Source organism: Pongo pygmaeus, chromosome 1, assembly GCF_028885625.2.
Source record: "Pongo pygmaeus isolate AG05252 chromosome 1, NHGRI_mPonPyg2-v2.0_pri, whole genome shotgun sequence".
Classification (NCBI taxonomy): Eukaryota; Metazoa; Chordata; class Mammalia; order Primates; family Hominidae; genus Pongo; species Pongo pygmaeus.
In genome coordinates this window covers 745,304-760,423 of record NC_072373.2, presented here as the reverse complement: position 1 = coordinate 760,423, position 15,120 = coordinate 745,304, and the positions used below count along the sequence as shown (strand labels likewise).

Genomic DNA, 15,120 nt, shown 5'->3' with positions numbered 1-15,120 from the left:
AAATTTTTCTCCCTTTCTACAGGGAGAAAAACAGGTTGCCTGTTTGCTCTGATGATAGTTTATTCTGCTGTGCAGAAGCCCTTTAGTTTAATTAGACTCTATTTTTCAATTTTAGCTCTTATTGCAATTGCTTTAGGTGATTTTATGATAAAATCTTTGCCCATGCCTATTTCCTGAATCGTATTGCCTAGATTTTCTTCTAGGGTTTTTATGGTTTGGAATTTTACATTTAAGTCTTTAATCTATCTTGAGCTTATTTCTATATAAGATGTAAAATAAAGGTCCAATTTCAGTTTTCTACGTATGGCTAGCCAGTTTTCCCAGCACCATTTACTAAATAGGGAGTCCTGTCCCCATTGCTTGTTTTTGTCAGGTTGTCAAAGATCAGATGGTTGTAGATGTCAGGTCTTATTTCTGAGATATCTATTCTGTTCTATTGGTCTATGTGTCTGTTTTGGTACCAGTACCATGCTGTTTTGGTTACTGTAGCCTTGTAGTAAGGTTTGACGTCGGGTAGTGTGATACCTCCAGCTTTGTTCTTTTTGTTTAGGATTGACTTGGCTACATGGGCTTCTTTTTGGTTCCATAGGAATTTTAAAGTAGTTTTTTCTAATTCTATGAAAAATGTCCATGGTAGTTTGATGGGCATAGCATTAAAGGGCATACGTTGAGCAGTATAGCTATTTTCATGATATTGATTCTTCCCATCCATTAGCATGGAATATTTTTCCATTTGCTAGTGTCTTCTCTTATTTCCTTGAGCAGTGGTTTGCAGTTCTCTTTGAAGGGGCCCTTCACATCCCTTGTTAGCTGTGTTCCTAGGTATTTTATTCTCTTTGTAGCAATTGTAAATGGAAGTTCATTCATGAGTTGGCTCTCTGCTTGTCTATTGTTGGTGTATAGGAATGCTTGTAATTTTTGGACATTGATTTTGTATCCTGAGACGTTATTGAAGTTGCTTGTCAGCTTAAAGAACTTTTGGGCTGAGACAATGGGGTTTTCTAGGCATAGGATTGTCATCTGCAAACAGAGACAATTTGACTTCCTCTCTTCCTATTTGAATACCCTTTGTTTCTCTCTTGCCTGAATGCCCCAACCATAACTTCCAATACTATGTTGAATAGGAGTGGTGAGAGAGGGTATCTACAGAACTCTCCAGTACAAAGTAACATAATATACATTTTTATCAGTGCCACATAGCACCCACATAGCACTTACTCTAAAATAGATTACATAATTGGTAATAAAGCACTCCTCAACAAATGCAAAAGAGCTGAAATCATACCAAACAGTCTCTCAGACCAAAGCATAATCAAATTAGAACTCAAGACCAAGAAACTCACTCAAAACCACACAACTACATAGAAATTGAACAACCTACTCCCAAATGACTCCTGGATAAATAATTAAATTGAGACAGAAATCAAGGAGTTATTTGAAACCAATGAGAACAAAGAGACAATGTAGCAAAATCTCTGGGATGCAGCTAAAGCAGTGTTAAGAGGGAAACTTATAGCACTAAATGCCCATATCAGAAAGTAAGAAAGATCTCAAACTGACACTCTAACATCACAACTAAAAGAACTAGGGAAGCATGAGCAAACAAATCCAAAGGCTAGCAGAAGACAAGAAATAACTAAGATCAAGTGAAACTGAAGGAGATAAAGACACAAAAAAAAGCCTTGAAAAAAATTAATGAATCAAAGAGTTGATTTTTTGAAAAAAAAATAATGAAATAGACTGCTGGCTAGGCTAATAAAGAAGAAAAGAGAGAATAATCAGATAGACCCAATAAAAAATGATAAAGGGGATATCACCACTGACCCCATAGAAATACAAACTACCATCTGAGAATACTATTGACACCTCTACACAAAAAACTAGAAAATCTAGAAAACATGGATAAATTCATGGACACATACACCTTCCTAAGACTAAATCAGGAAGAAATTGAATCCTTGAATAGATCAGTAACAAGTTCTGAAATTGAGGCAGTACTAAATGGCCTACCAACCAAAAAATGCCCAGGACCAGATGGATTCACAACCATCTGTACCTCTATCAGAGGTACAAAGAGGAGCTGGTACCATTCTTCTGAAACTATTCCAAACAGTTGAAAAAGAGGGACTTCTTCCTAACTCATTTATGAGGCCAGCATCATCCTGATACCAAGACCTGGCAGAGACACAACAAAAAGGGAACACTTCAGGCCAATATCCCTGGTAAATATCGAGGCAAAAATTCTCAGTAAAATACTAGCAAACCAAATCCAGCAGCACATCAAAAATATTACCTACCACGATCAAGTCAGCTTCATCCCTGGTTCAACATACATTAAACAATAAACATAATTAATCACATACACAACTAATGACGACAACCACATGATTATCTCAATAGACACAGAAAAGGCCTTAGATAAAATTCAACATCGCTTCATGTTAAAAACTCTCAATAGCCAGGCACGGTGGCTCATGCCTGTAATCCCAGCACTTTGGGAGGCTGAGGTGGGCGGATCACCTGAGGTCAGGAGTTTGAGACGAGCCTGACCAACATGGTGTAACCCTATCTCTACTAAAATACAAAAATTAGCCAGGTGTAGTGGCGGGTGCCTGTAATCTCAGCTACTTGGGAGGCTGAGGTGGGAATATTGCTTGAAACCAGGAGGCAGAGTTTGCATTGAGCCAAGATCGCACCATTGCACTCCAGCCTGACAACAGAGCAAGACTCTGCCTCAAAAAAAAAAAAACAAACAAAAAAACAAAAACAAAAACAAAAAAAAAACCCTCAATAAACTAGGTATTGATGGAACATACATCAAATTAATAAGAGCTATTTATGACAAACTCATAGCCAATATCATACTGAATGAGCAAAACCTGGAAGCATTCCCTCTGAAAACCGGAACAAGATGAGCCACATATTTCATACAGTTGAGCCTTTACTCGCTGTGGTAGAACATGCCCCGTAAGTCTCCAAAGTAGCACATTGCAGTGAAGCTTTTAAAGACCACAGAAGGGTTTTCTTTTGTCCCTAGATGTTTATCTGATTTGATTTATAACACTTTATTGTGAAAAGAAGAAATCAATTTTTTCAAAAATACAAAGGTTTTTGAATGTCCTCACTACAAAAAAATGATAAATGCATGAGGTGATGGTCACACTAAATACCCTGATTTGATAATTATGCAAAATATATGTTTTGAAATGTCAAAATGTGCCCCCATAGATATTTACAACTTTAATGTATCAACTTAATAAAATTAAAAATAGAAACAAAACAAGCAAATAAACAAACAAAAAAATGCAGCTTCTTTTCCACACAGAATTGGAAGAAAAAAAGTTATCCTCAGAAGATAAGTGGACGATTTATTCTTCCTTAGAAAAATATTTTAATAGGTGTTTTGATTAAGTAAGACAAGACTTCACAACTTGGTCTGAGATAGAAAAGTTAAAACATAGAGTACTATATACCCTTCTCTGAATTAAAGTGTACAGGTGTCCCCAAGGAGTAATGTCATTGATCTCATATAATTCTTCACTGGGCTGCAGGTAGGATGGTAGAGAAAAAAACATGCGAACAGGAATTCTGTTGTTAACCAGACTACTAACCTGGAGAAATATTAGGAGAGAAGGAGAAAAAATTCTGTAAGGAATTTTCTTTTATGAGGTATGATCCTAAAATTTAGCAATAAAGGCATACAATGATTTTTCTCCTAGGTTTTCTATTGACTGTACATGTGGGTAAGTAGGGAAGCTCCTATACACTTCAGCATTCTTGTCTGTAAAGTAAATGTCCAAATGTACTCCATGTATACTCTGTGAAAGTTGGATGAGGAAATAATTGTAAAAGCAATGGACTAATCCACACAATTTACCATGACTAAAGGAAGGTAACTGAAGGTTGGTGAGAAGGCCTTATGCATGCATATAAACTGCCCAGTAGAGTATGTCACAGTATGTATTTGAAAACTGAATTGATAAATAAGCTTGTACCTTCTCTGGAATTCTCAGATAAGGCAAATTATCCAGGATGGTGTGGGAAAACCAGACCTTCAACTCCATCTTCATCCTGCTGGGAATCTTCAATCACAGCCCCACCCATACCTTCCTTTTTTCTCTGGTCCTGGGCATCTTCTCATTGGCCTTCATGGAAAATATTGCCATGGTTCTCCTCATCTACATAGAGAAACAGCTCCACACCCCCATGTACTTCCTCCTCAGTCAACTGTCCCTCATGGACCTCATGCTCATCTGCACCACTCTACCCAAGATGATCTTCAGCTACTTGTCTGGGAAGAAATCTATCTCTCTGGCAGGTTGTGGAACTCAGATATTCTTCTATGTGTCCCTGCTTGGAGCTGAAAGTTTCTTGTTGGCTGTCATGGCTTATGACCGCTATGTGGCTATATGTCACCCTCTTCAGTACACCATCCTCATGAATCCAAAACTGTGTCTTCATGACTGTTGCTTCCTGGACCTTGGGGTCCCTTGATGGGATTATAGTGCTTGCAGCTGTCCTGTCATTTTCTTACTGCAGCTCTCTGGAAATTCATCACTTTTTCTGTGATGTTGCTGCCCTTTTACCTCTATCCTGCACAGAAACATCTGCATTTGAAAGACTACTTTTCATTTGTTGTGTGGTAATGCTAATCTTTCCAGTTTCAGTTATCATACTTTCCTATTCCCGTGTCCTTTGAACCGTCATCCACATGGGCTCTGGGGAAAGTCGTCGCAAGGCCTTCACTACCTGCTCCTCCCACCTGTCTGTGGTCGGACTCTACTACGGTGCTGCTATGTTCATGTACATGAGACCAGCTTCTAAACATATGCCAGACCAGGACAAGATGGTGTCGGCCTTCTACACTATTCTCACCCCTATGCTGAACCCTCTCATTTACAGCCTCCGCAACAAAGAAGTCTTCAGGGCACTACAGAAGGTACTGAAGAAAAGAAAGTTAATATGACCTTATCAAAATCTTTGTGAGTGCCTACTGTGGTCAACACTCATTCCAAAAAACTGGAATCTCTTAAATTATTCTATTTCTATTTCTGGTAATTTGTATTAATATTTTCCACTTTTCAAAATTATCTATTTAGTATATTATTACATATACATCGTTTGTATACTAAGCTAGATTTGGATGTTAGTATAAGTGGCTTAATCCCTGTGAATGACAATTATATTATTAGGTGTCACACATGGGTGGTACTTGATTTTAGGATGCTTACTTTTGAAGCCAGGTATAAGTCTGAAGTGTCTTAGCTGTATCAAAAAGCAAAGGTTGGAGTTGATCCTCTGTTTTTGGAGAGATGCTTCTTTGTTCACAAATTACTTACTTATTAGTACTTGTTTTTAATTTTACCCATCCTCAAACCCAAGAATGACTATTTTAATACTGATTCTTCTTTACTTGACTCCCAAGTGTTTAAAAGTGTGGAGTTAGTATCAACACTTTCTTCAATCAAGTTTTATATCTGCATAAAATATTTCTTAGAAACTCGTATATACATACACACACTTAAGTATATATGTGTGTATGCTAATAAAATTAAATATTTTAATATTAAATTAAATTAATAAATTAAATTTAAATAAAATAAATTAATAAACTAATAAATTAAATTAATAAAGTGTTATAAATCAAATCAGATAAACATCTAGGGACAAAAGAAAACCCTTCTGTGGTCTTTAAAAGCTTCACTGCAATGTGCTACTTTGGAGACTTACGGGGCATGTTCTACCACAGCGAGTAAAGGCTCAACTGTATGAAATATGTGGCTCATCTTGTTCCGGTTTTCAGAGGGAATGCTTCCAGGTTTTGCTCAAAATTAACTATTTTAAGGAGTCCACATAAAATATCTATTTGGTTGGGCTGCACAGTCAACATCTGTATCATGTCTGCTTTTATTCCTTATAATCCTTATATTAACCATCAGAATCTGAAGGCAGAGCAAGATGATGGAATAGAAGGCTCCACTGATCGTTCATATGCAAGGACAGCAATTTAACAACAATCTACACACAAACAACACATTCATGAGAGCCAAAAGTCAGGTGAGCCCTCACAGTACCTGGTTTTAACTTTATATCACTGAAGAGGAAGTGAAGAGGTAGAAAAAACAACTTGAACAGACAATGCCACCCCTCTCTCACCACTGACAGAAGCAACAGGGTGCTAAGAGTGTCTCTGGGCTCTGGTGAGAAAGAACACAGCAATTGTGAGGCTTTGAGCTCAGTGCTGTCCTGTAAGAGCAGAAAGGAAAACCAGATAAAATTCAGCTGATGCCTGGCCACAGACAGAGCATTTAAACCAGCCCTTGTCAGGGGGAATTACTGATCCCAGTGGTCAAAACTTGTGTTCCCACAAACCTTGACACTGAGAGCTAAAATGTGCTGAGGCTCTAAGTAAACTTAAAAGGCGATCTATGCCATAAGTACTGCGACTCTTAGGTAAGTCCTAGTGCTGAACTGGGCCCAGAGATAGTGGACTGTGCAGGGGGCACATGAACTACAGAGATGCCAGCTGGGGCAACTAAGGTTGTGCTGGCATCACCCTTGCCTAATCTCAGGCTACACAGCTCATGGCTCCAAAAGAGTTCTTCCACTTGAGAAAAGGAGAAGAGTGGAGAGGACTTTGTCTCGCATCTTGGATACCAGTTTAGCCACAGCAAGAAAATGCACTCGTCAAAGCTGTGAGGCCCTTATTCCAGGACCTCCATCCCAGACGACATTTCTGTACACACCCTGGGCAAGAAGGGACTAACACTGTTGCTTAATATTTTGCTTCGTAAGCACCAATGGATTGATTCAATTGAAATTTTTATACTCACCACTGTAATATTCATAATTATTATTTAGATTGACATGCTTATTTTTAAGTATAGTATAATCAAATGTTTTCTAATTTAAAAATGTGCTAGCAAATTTTAAAAATTAAAACAAAGGCTAATTTTATCCTTAAAAAAATAATTTCTGGGCCGGTTGCAGTGGCTCATGCCTGTAATCCCAGCACTTTGGGAGGCCGAGGCAGGCAGATTATCTGAGGTTGGGAGTTCAAGGCCAGCCTGACCAACATGGAGAAATTTCATCTCTACTATAAAAATACAAAATCAGCCGGGCATGGTGGCACATGCCTGTAATCCCAGCTACTCGCGAGGCTGAGGCAGGAGAATCGCTTGAACTTGGGAAGTGGAGGTTGCTGTGAGCCGAGATCATGCCATTGCACTCCAGCCTGGGCAACAAGAGCAAAACTCTGTCTCAGTAAATAAATAAATAAATAATTTCTGTTAAATATAAAAAGTAGTTTTTATCATAGCAAATGTTGCCCTAGCTATGTCAAGTCAAAAATTTAGATTTATTGGGATTTTAAAAGAAGATAATACTATGTCCCTATGTGTTTCATTCCACTTTATGATATACACTGGAAATGTTTATGCTCAGTTTTTGGAAGCAGAATATATGTGTCGTGGGTACAGTTGCTCAGTTTATTCAATTTATACTTGTAAATGCTGATTCTTCACCAATGAATTCAATTTTATTAATCCAATTAATTAAATTTTATAATACAAAACAGTGAATTTAATGACATATCTTTGCCAGTCAGTGTTCACTGGTTGAGCCAGAAAGAGTTTTACAAAGTTTTTTTTGAGATGGAGTCTTGCTCTGTCACCAGGCTGGAGTGCAATGGTGGGATCTTGGCTCACTGTAACCTCCGCCTCCTGGGTCCAAGTGATTCTCCTGCCTCAGCCTCCCGAGTAGCCAGGACTACAGGCGCACGCTGCCACACCTGGCTAATTTTTGTATTTTTAGTAGAAATGGGATTTCACCATGTTGGCCAGGATGGTCTCGATCTCTTGACCTCGTGATCCGCCCGCCTTGGCCTCCCAAAGTGCCTGGATTACGTGTGTCAGCCACAGCACCCAGCCCTGAGTTTTACAAAGATTTACTGTACTTTCATTCCCACTCCGGATCTTCTTTAATCAAAATATATAGCAAGCATTTCAATAATCATGATAACAAATAGAAGTGTGATTTACATTTTGTCAGCAACATCACACTTTATGTGAAACAGGTAAATTTAGAACAACCAGAAAAGAAAGACTTATCTGTGATCTACTAAGAGAAGTATGAAAATTGAACTTGAAATGGAAACATTTTATGATATGAATCGATAATGATTTTGTACATTTTATGATTTTACACATAATATGCAGAAAAAAGTAATTTTAATATGCAATTATGTAAATTGCAAAATCTATAAGAAACATTTGAAAACAATTTTGATATTGATGAATTTAAAGTTACTTTTTAATTTATATGTTAAATTTTTGAATTTGATGTTAATAATACCGACTTGAAAGAAGTTATATTGTTTACTCAATTTAGTGATGAAAAATATTTTGAGTATGTTTGGGACATTGCATATATGTGAATCTAATTTTTCAACTGTAAATTTTATTAAATTTAAATGCAGACCAAGTATTTTTGAAAAAAAATTAGTGTCTGAATTATGAGCTGAAAATGTAAAATAAACGCTTGATTTTAAAAAGTTTATACATAAAATGTAAAATATATCATTATTAATTTTTAAGGTTGCTTGCCTGTTGAAACAGTATTTTGGACCTATCAGTTTTAACTTAATTTTTGGTGTTGAAGTTTGGGCTGTAATCCAGTAGATGGCGCCTAAGAGTAATGCCCGTAGAGAGGCTCTTGATCGGCCACTTGGCTCTTTCGTGTTTCCTGGCATTCGCAGGCACGCAGTCCGGTAGGGGCTGAGAGAGATGACTTCTTACCAGGACGACTCCTGAGCCTTAGAGGAGGCCCCTCCAATTACGAGCACCTCGCCTGCATTTCTTTTGTTAGATGTTTCGGGCTACAGCCCTCCCTCAGGCAGAGGCCACAGCAGAGAGAGCTACCTTTCAGCATATACAGAAATTAACTCGAGATGGATTAAAGACTTAAACGTAAGAAAATCCTAGAAGAAAACTTAGGAAATGCCGTTCTTGATATCAGGCTTGGCAAATAATTTTTGGCTAATTTCCCAAAAACATTTGCAACAAAAATTGACAAGCTAGACCTAATTAAAGAGCTTCTGCACAGCAACAGAAATTATCAGCAGAGTAAACAGACAATCTACAGAATGGGAGAAAATATTAGCAAAACGTGCATCCAACAAAGGTCTAACATCCAGATTCTATACGGAACTTAAGTCAACAAGCAAAACCCCATTAAATAACCCCATTAAAAAGTGGGCAAAGCACATGACCATACATTTCTCAAAAGAAGGCATATGAGCAGCCAACAAACATGAAAAAACGGTCATCATAGTTAGTGATGAGAGAAATACAAATCAAAACCGAAATGAGAGACCATCTCACACCAGTCCAGTCAAAATGATCATTAATAAAGTCAAATAATAACAAATACTAGTGAAGCTGTGGAGAAAAGGAACACATATACACTGTTGGTGGGAATGTAAATTATAGTTGAGCCACTGTGGAAAGCAGTTTGGAGATTTCTCGAAGAACTTAAAACAGGGCTGCTACTTGACCCAGGAATGCTATTACTGGGGATACATCCAAAAGAAAATAAATTGTTCTACCCCAAAGACAAATTACTCATACATTCATTGCAGTGTTATTCCCAATAGCAAAGAATCAACCTACGTGCCCATCAATGGTGGATTGGATAAAGAAAATGTAGCACATAAACACCACAGAGTACTACATAGCCATAAAAAAGAACAAAATCATGTCCTTTGCAGCAACATGGATGCAACTGGAGGCCATTATCCTAAGTGAATTAATGCAGTAACAAAAAACCAAATACTGCATGTTCTCACTTATAAGTAGGAGCTAAACTTTGGGTACTCAAGGATGTAAAGATGGAGACAATAGACACTGTGGACTACCAAATGGGGAAGGAAGAGAGGGGAGTGTGGGTTGCAAAACTACCTATGGGATACTATGCTCACAACCTGGGTGATGGGATCTATACCCCAAACCTCAGCGTGATGAAATATACCCATGTAACAAACACACACATATACCCACTGTGTCTAAAATAAAAGATGAAATCATTTAAAAAAATAATTTAACATTTCATCTGAACTTTTAAAACTGTGATCACTAGTATATTTTTAAATTACCTAGATGGCATATTTCTTTTGAAGTATGTTTATCCAGATGACTAAGATATGGTGATTTCCATTGTATTTCTGTTAATTTATTACTTTAACCTCTTCAAAACCCACACAATTCCTGAAACTCCAGTAAGTAGAAGTTCCTATGTTAGACTCAGTATCTTTTCTAGAGCAAATTAAGATGGTCTTATGCACCTACTATTGATTTGGTAAATGAGCTCTTTTCTATCACTCTGAGGAAAGAATATGAAGAACAACTCACATTCATAAGGATAAGACATCTTCTATTTATAATACCTCGGTCTATGCTTATCCTCCTGTCCTCTGTCATGATGTAAGTGAAAGAAATACAAGCTACCTGGACATGCTGCATAGAAAAAATATGTACCAGATTTAGATGACAATATGCTAATTGGACTGAGCTGTAAGAAATAGCTAGCACACTGGAGACATTGTAATACATTTGTTATCCAAAGGTGCAAGATATACCTTACCAATATCAGTGGTCTTCCACAAAAATAAAGGTTGTAGGAAGTTGCATGCCACTTAAAGTCTCATGGGATATCCAAAGCAATGGAAAGATTACTGCATCTTGCCCTCTCATCAAAAGATAGATACATGATAGATAGATAGATATAGATAGATAAATAGATAGATAGATAGATAGATAACAGATAGATAGACAATACTTGGTATACCTTTTTGGGTTTTGAAGGCAGCATATACCACACCTGGATTATTATTTAGATCTATATAGTGGGTTATGCAAAAAGATACTGACTTTGAGTAACTTCAATAACAGAAAGAGGATTCACTGCAATCCAGGATGCAGTGCAAGCAACTCTGAAACTTGGACCATGCAAGTGTTAGAATCTATAGTATTAGAGATATTATTATTGGGAAATTACATTGTGTGGCATTTATTGTATGTTCCCATGGGATAATTCAAATGAAATCAGTAAAATTCTGGAGTAAAATCATGCTATCCACATTAAATATTTTAGACCTTTTTATTTTTAATTTTTACTTTCTGTGAGTACATAGTCGGTGTATATATTTATGGGGTACATGAGATATTTTGATACATGCATGCAATGCATATTAATCATATCAGATAATTGAGATATCCATCATCCCAAGCATTTGTCCTTTATGTTACAAAATATCCAATTATACTTTTAGTTATTTTTAAATGCACAATTATCGTTGGCTATAGTCACTCTGTTGTGCTATCAAACACTAAGGCATTCATGCTTTCTAATTATATTTTGTACCCATTAAACATCCCCACTTATTCTCCCTAATCCCCACCCCCACTACCCTTCTCAGCCTGTGATAACCATCCTTCTACTCTCTATCTCCATGAGCCCAATTGTTTTAATTTTTAACTCCCACCAATAAGGGAGAACATTTGAAGTCTGTCTCTCTGTGTCTGGCTTATTTCATTTAATATAATAACCTCCAGTTCCATCCATGTTGTTGCAAATGACAGGATCTCATTACCTTTTATGGCTGAATAGTACTTCATTGTGTATATGTACCACATTTTCTTTATCCATTCATCTATTGATAGACACAGTTTGCTTGCAAATCTTAGTTATTGTGAATACTGCTCCAATAAACATGGAGTGCAGATATCTCTTCAATATACTGATTCCCTTTCTTTTGGATGTATACCTAGCGGTAAAATTGCTGAATCATATGGTAACTCTGTTTTTAGTTTTTTGAGGAACCTCCAGACTGTCCTTTATGGTGGTTGTACTAATTCACATTCCCACCAACAGTGTAGGAGGGCTCCCTTTTCTCCACATTCTGGCATAATTTGGTATTGCCTTTCTTTTATATGAAAGTCATTTTGCCTGGGGTGAGATGATATCTCACTGTAGTTTTAATTTACACGTTTCTTATGATCAACATGTTGAGCACCTTTTCATATACCTGTTTGCTATTTGTATGTCTTCTTTTAAGAAATGTCTATTCAACTCTCACCCATTTTTAAATTGGATTAATACATTTTTTCCTATAGAGTTGTTTGAGCTCCTTATATATTCTGGTTATTAATCCCTTGTCAGATGAGTAGTTTGAAAATTTTTTCTTTCATTCTGTGGGTTTTCTCTTCACTTTATTGTTTCCTATGCTATGCAGAAGCTTTTTAAATTGATGTGATCTTATTTGTCCATTTTTGCTTCAGTTGCCTATGCTGCTTGTATATTTTTACATTTCAAATTATTGTGAGCCTTGCAAGTAATATCTTATCTCCCATTACTTAAAATTCATGACTAACGTAACCCTGATTTCATAATCAAACAAGAAGCAAGCAAAAAGGAACTTAAAAAAAACCCTCTACACTTTAACTTCATACCTTCACTTTGTAAGTTTTTGTTGTTTCAATTTATATCTTATTGTACTGTCTATGTCTTACAAAGTTGTTGTAGTTACCATTTTTGATTGGTTCATCTTTTCATCTTAAGATATGAGTAGTTTACACACCATGATTACAGTATTATAATAATCTGTCTTTTCCTGTGTACTTACCATTACCAGAGAGATTTGTACCTTCAGATGCTTTCCTATTGCTCATTAATACTTTTTTTCTTTCATGTTGAAGAACTCTCTCTAGCATTTCTTGTAAGACAGGTCTGGTGTTGATGAAATCCCTCAGCTTTTCTTTATCTGGAAAAGTCTATATTTATAAAGAATTAATACAGAGAAGGAAAGGAAGTCAATAAAGTGTGTTTTATTGAGTAAGCTACTACAGAGGGCAAATCCAACCTAACCCTGTGGCTCACTTCTGAGAAAGTATATAAAATGCACAACCTTGAGAATCATTCTTGCCTGTGAGAGAGGAGACAGAACTTGATTTTCACCAGGGGTTCTTTGGGTGCTTCTCTGCTGGCGATTTTTATTCTCTGGCACTTCTAGTCTGTGTACACATAGACAGAGTGACCTTCTATGGAGACTGAAGGAATGTGGTTGCTGCTCAGAGTGCCGGCTGGAAATTCATGTGTAATTAAAAACCTCAATCGGCATACCAACCAAGTGCAACATGTGGAGTTTTTTTTGTGTGTGGGTGTCTTCATCCAAATAAGTCAATTGTAAGACATGAGATTATTGAGATTATTAAGAAATGTGTTTGCAGATGTCCTATTAGGTGATATTGTGGAAATACTGTTAATTGTATTTGTGTGATAAGGTATTGTGGTTAAGTACAAAGGAAGAAACTATGAATTCAAGATTATGTATAATGAAGAAGTGATAAGATGTCTAAACAAATGGCCGGGCATGGTGATTCATGCCTGTAATCCCAATACTTTGGGAGGCCAAGGCAGGCAGATCACAATGTCAGGAGTTCAAGACCAGCAAGACCAACAAGGCAGGCAGATCACAATGTCAGGAGTTCAAGACCAGCCAGACGAACAAGGTGAAACCCATCTCTAATAAAAATACAAAAATTAGCCAGGCGTGGTGGCATGCACCTATATTCAGCTACTCAGGACGCTGAGGCAGGAGAATCGCTTGAACCCGGGAGGCAGAGGTTGCAGTGAGCTGAGATCGCACCACTGCACTGGGGAACAGAGCGGGACTCCGTCTCAAAACAAAACAAAACTCCACAAACATTAAATGTATGTAGATTTGTTGGGTGGATAAATATGAAACAAGATTTTTTGGATCCATGGTAGTTCCTTAATTTTTTTTTCTTTGATGTGGTGCTCTATTTTTAAAAAATTAAAAATTTTTAAAAGAAATATGAGTATTTCAGCAAAAGAAAAAAAGGGAGTGACAGAGGGAGGAAGGGAGGAAGAAAGGGAGGAAAAAAGGGAGGAAAAAGAGAAACCCTCCCCGGGGTGCTTTCTTGCACATTATATTTTTCACTGTGGCTGTTCAATGGAGATGTCCCAAGGAAACCCAGGCAGGGACTCTGTCTTCCTAGGTCCCTGAAGCTGCACCAACAAGCAGTACATGTCCACACTTCCAACACTGCTACAAAAACAAGAAGTAAGCTTCATTTGGATGTAAGACATTATACATTATTGTGACTAATTTTTATTACAATTAATCTGCCTCAAATAATACCACTTTTTGAACAAATGTAAATCTACTTAATTTTAATAAAATTATTGAGAAAATATTACTTATAGGGAGATATATTAAATTTAGTTCCTACTGAACAATGTACAAAAATCAACCCCAACTGTATTAAAAACACATATTGAAAACACAACAAATATTTGTTTTAAATTATAGGCAAATATTCACGAGCAGACATCAATTTCTTAAGCAAGTCATATAAAGTAATAACTATAAATACATCATTGACAAATTTGACCAAGTTAAAAATTTTAAACTTTGTCCATTGATAGATACCTCAAATAGGTGGAAATTCTAGTTATGCACTAAGATGAAACAGTATACTAAATAAATATATACCTATATTTAATAATATTATTTGATTCAACTTCATATATATATATATATATACTGAAAAATAAGAAAAATACATGAGCAGTTATTTCACAGAAAAACAGACACACATGGCCAGCAAACTTCTGACATAATTGTCAAGAATGGTATTTTATCCCCATTCCAGCAGAAAAAATAGAAAACTCAAACAATACTGAATGTTGTTGAGTATGTTTATTAGCAAAACAATTTAGCATTGCTGATTAGAATGAAAATCGATATTGGCACTTTGGAAAAGAAATCAGCACCATGTTTTATATTGGACTTCTACATTCCAAACAGTCCAACCATTCTATTTCTCTCCACAGAACCCAAGAAACTTCTTCCAGTATACTAGGAGTCACACAAAGGCACGTTCAAAAGGTTTGTTTCTATGGTAGATATATAAAATTTCTGTGTCTAAATAATATGATAAATAATTTTTCTTGTATTCACAAAATGGAATATTTTACAATAGCTGACAGCAATATATTTGAGCAATTAAAAAATAGAATGAATCTTAATAATACCATAAA

General features: G+C 36.5%; 1 protein-coding gene across 1 annotated transcript; it reads left to right on the top strand.

Annotated features, from left to right (window-relative positions):
• The first annotated feature begins 4,032 nt into the window (after positions 1 to 4,032).
• LOC129033145 (olfactory receptor 2M4-like) lies at positions 4,033 to 4,966 on the top strand. Its single transcript, XM_054481212.1, is given in 2 exon segments — positions 4,033 to 4,448; positions 4,450 to 4,966. Coding segments are annotated over 2 exon segments (933 nt in total).
• The last annotated feature ends 10,154 nt before the right edge of the window (positions 4,967 to 15,120 follow it).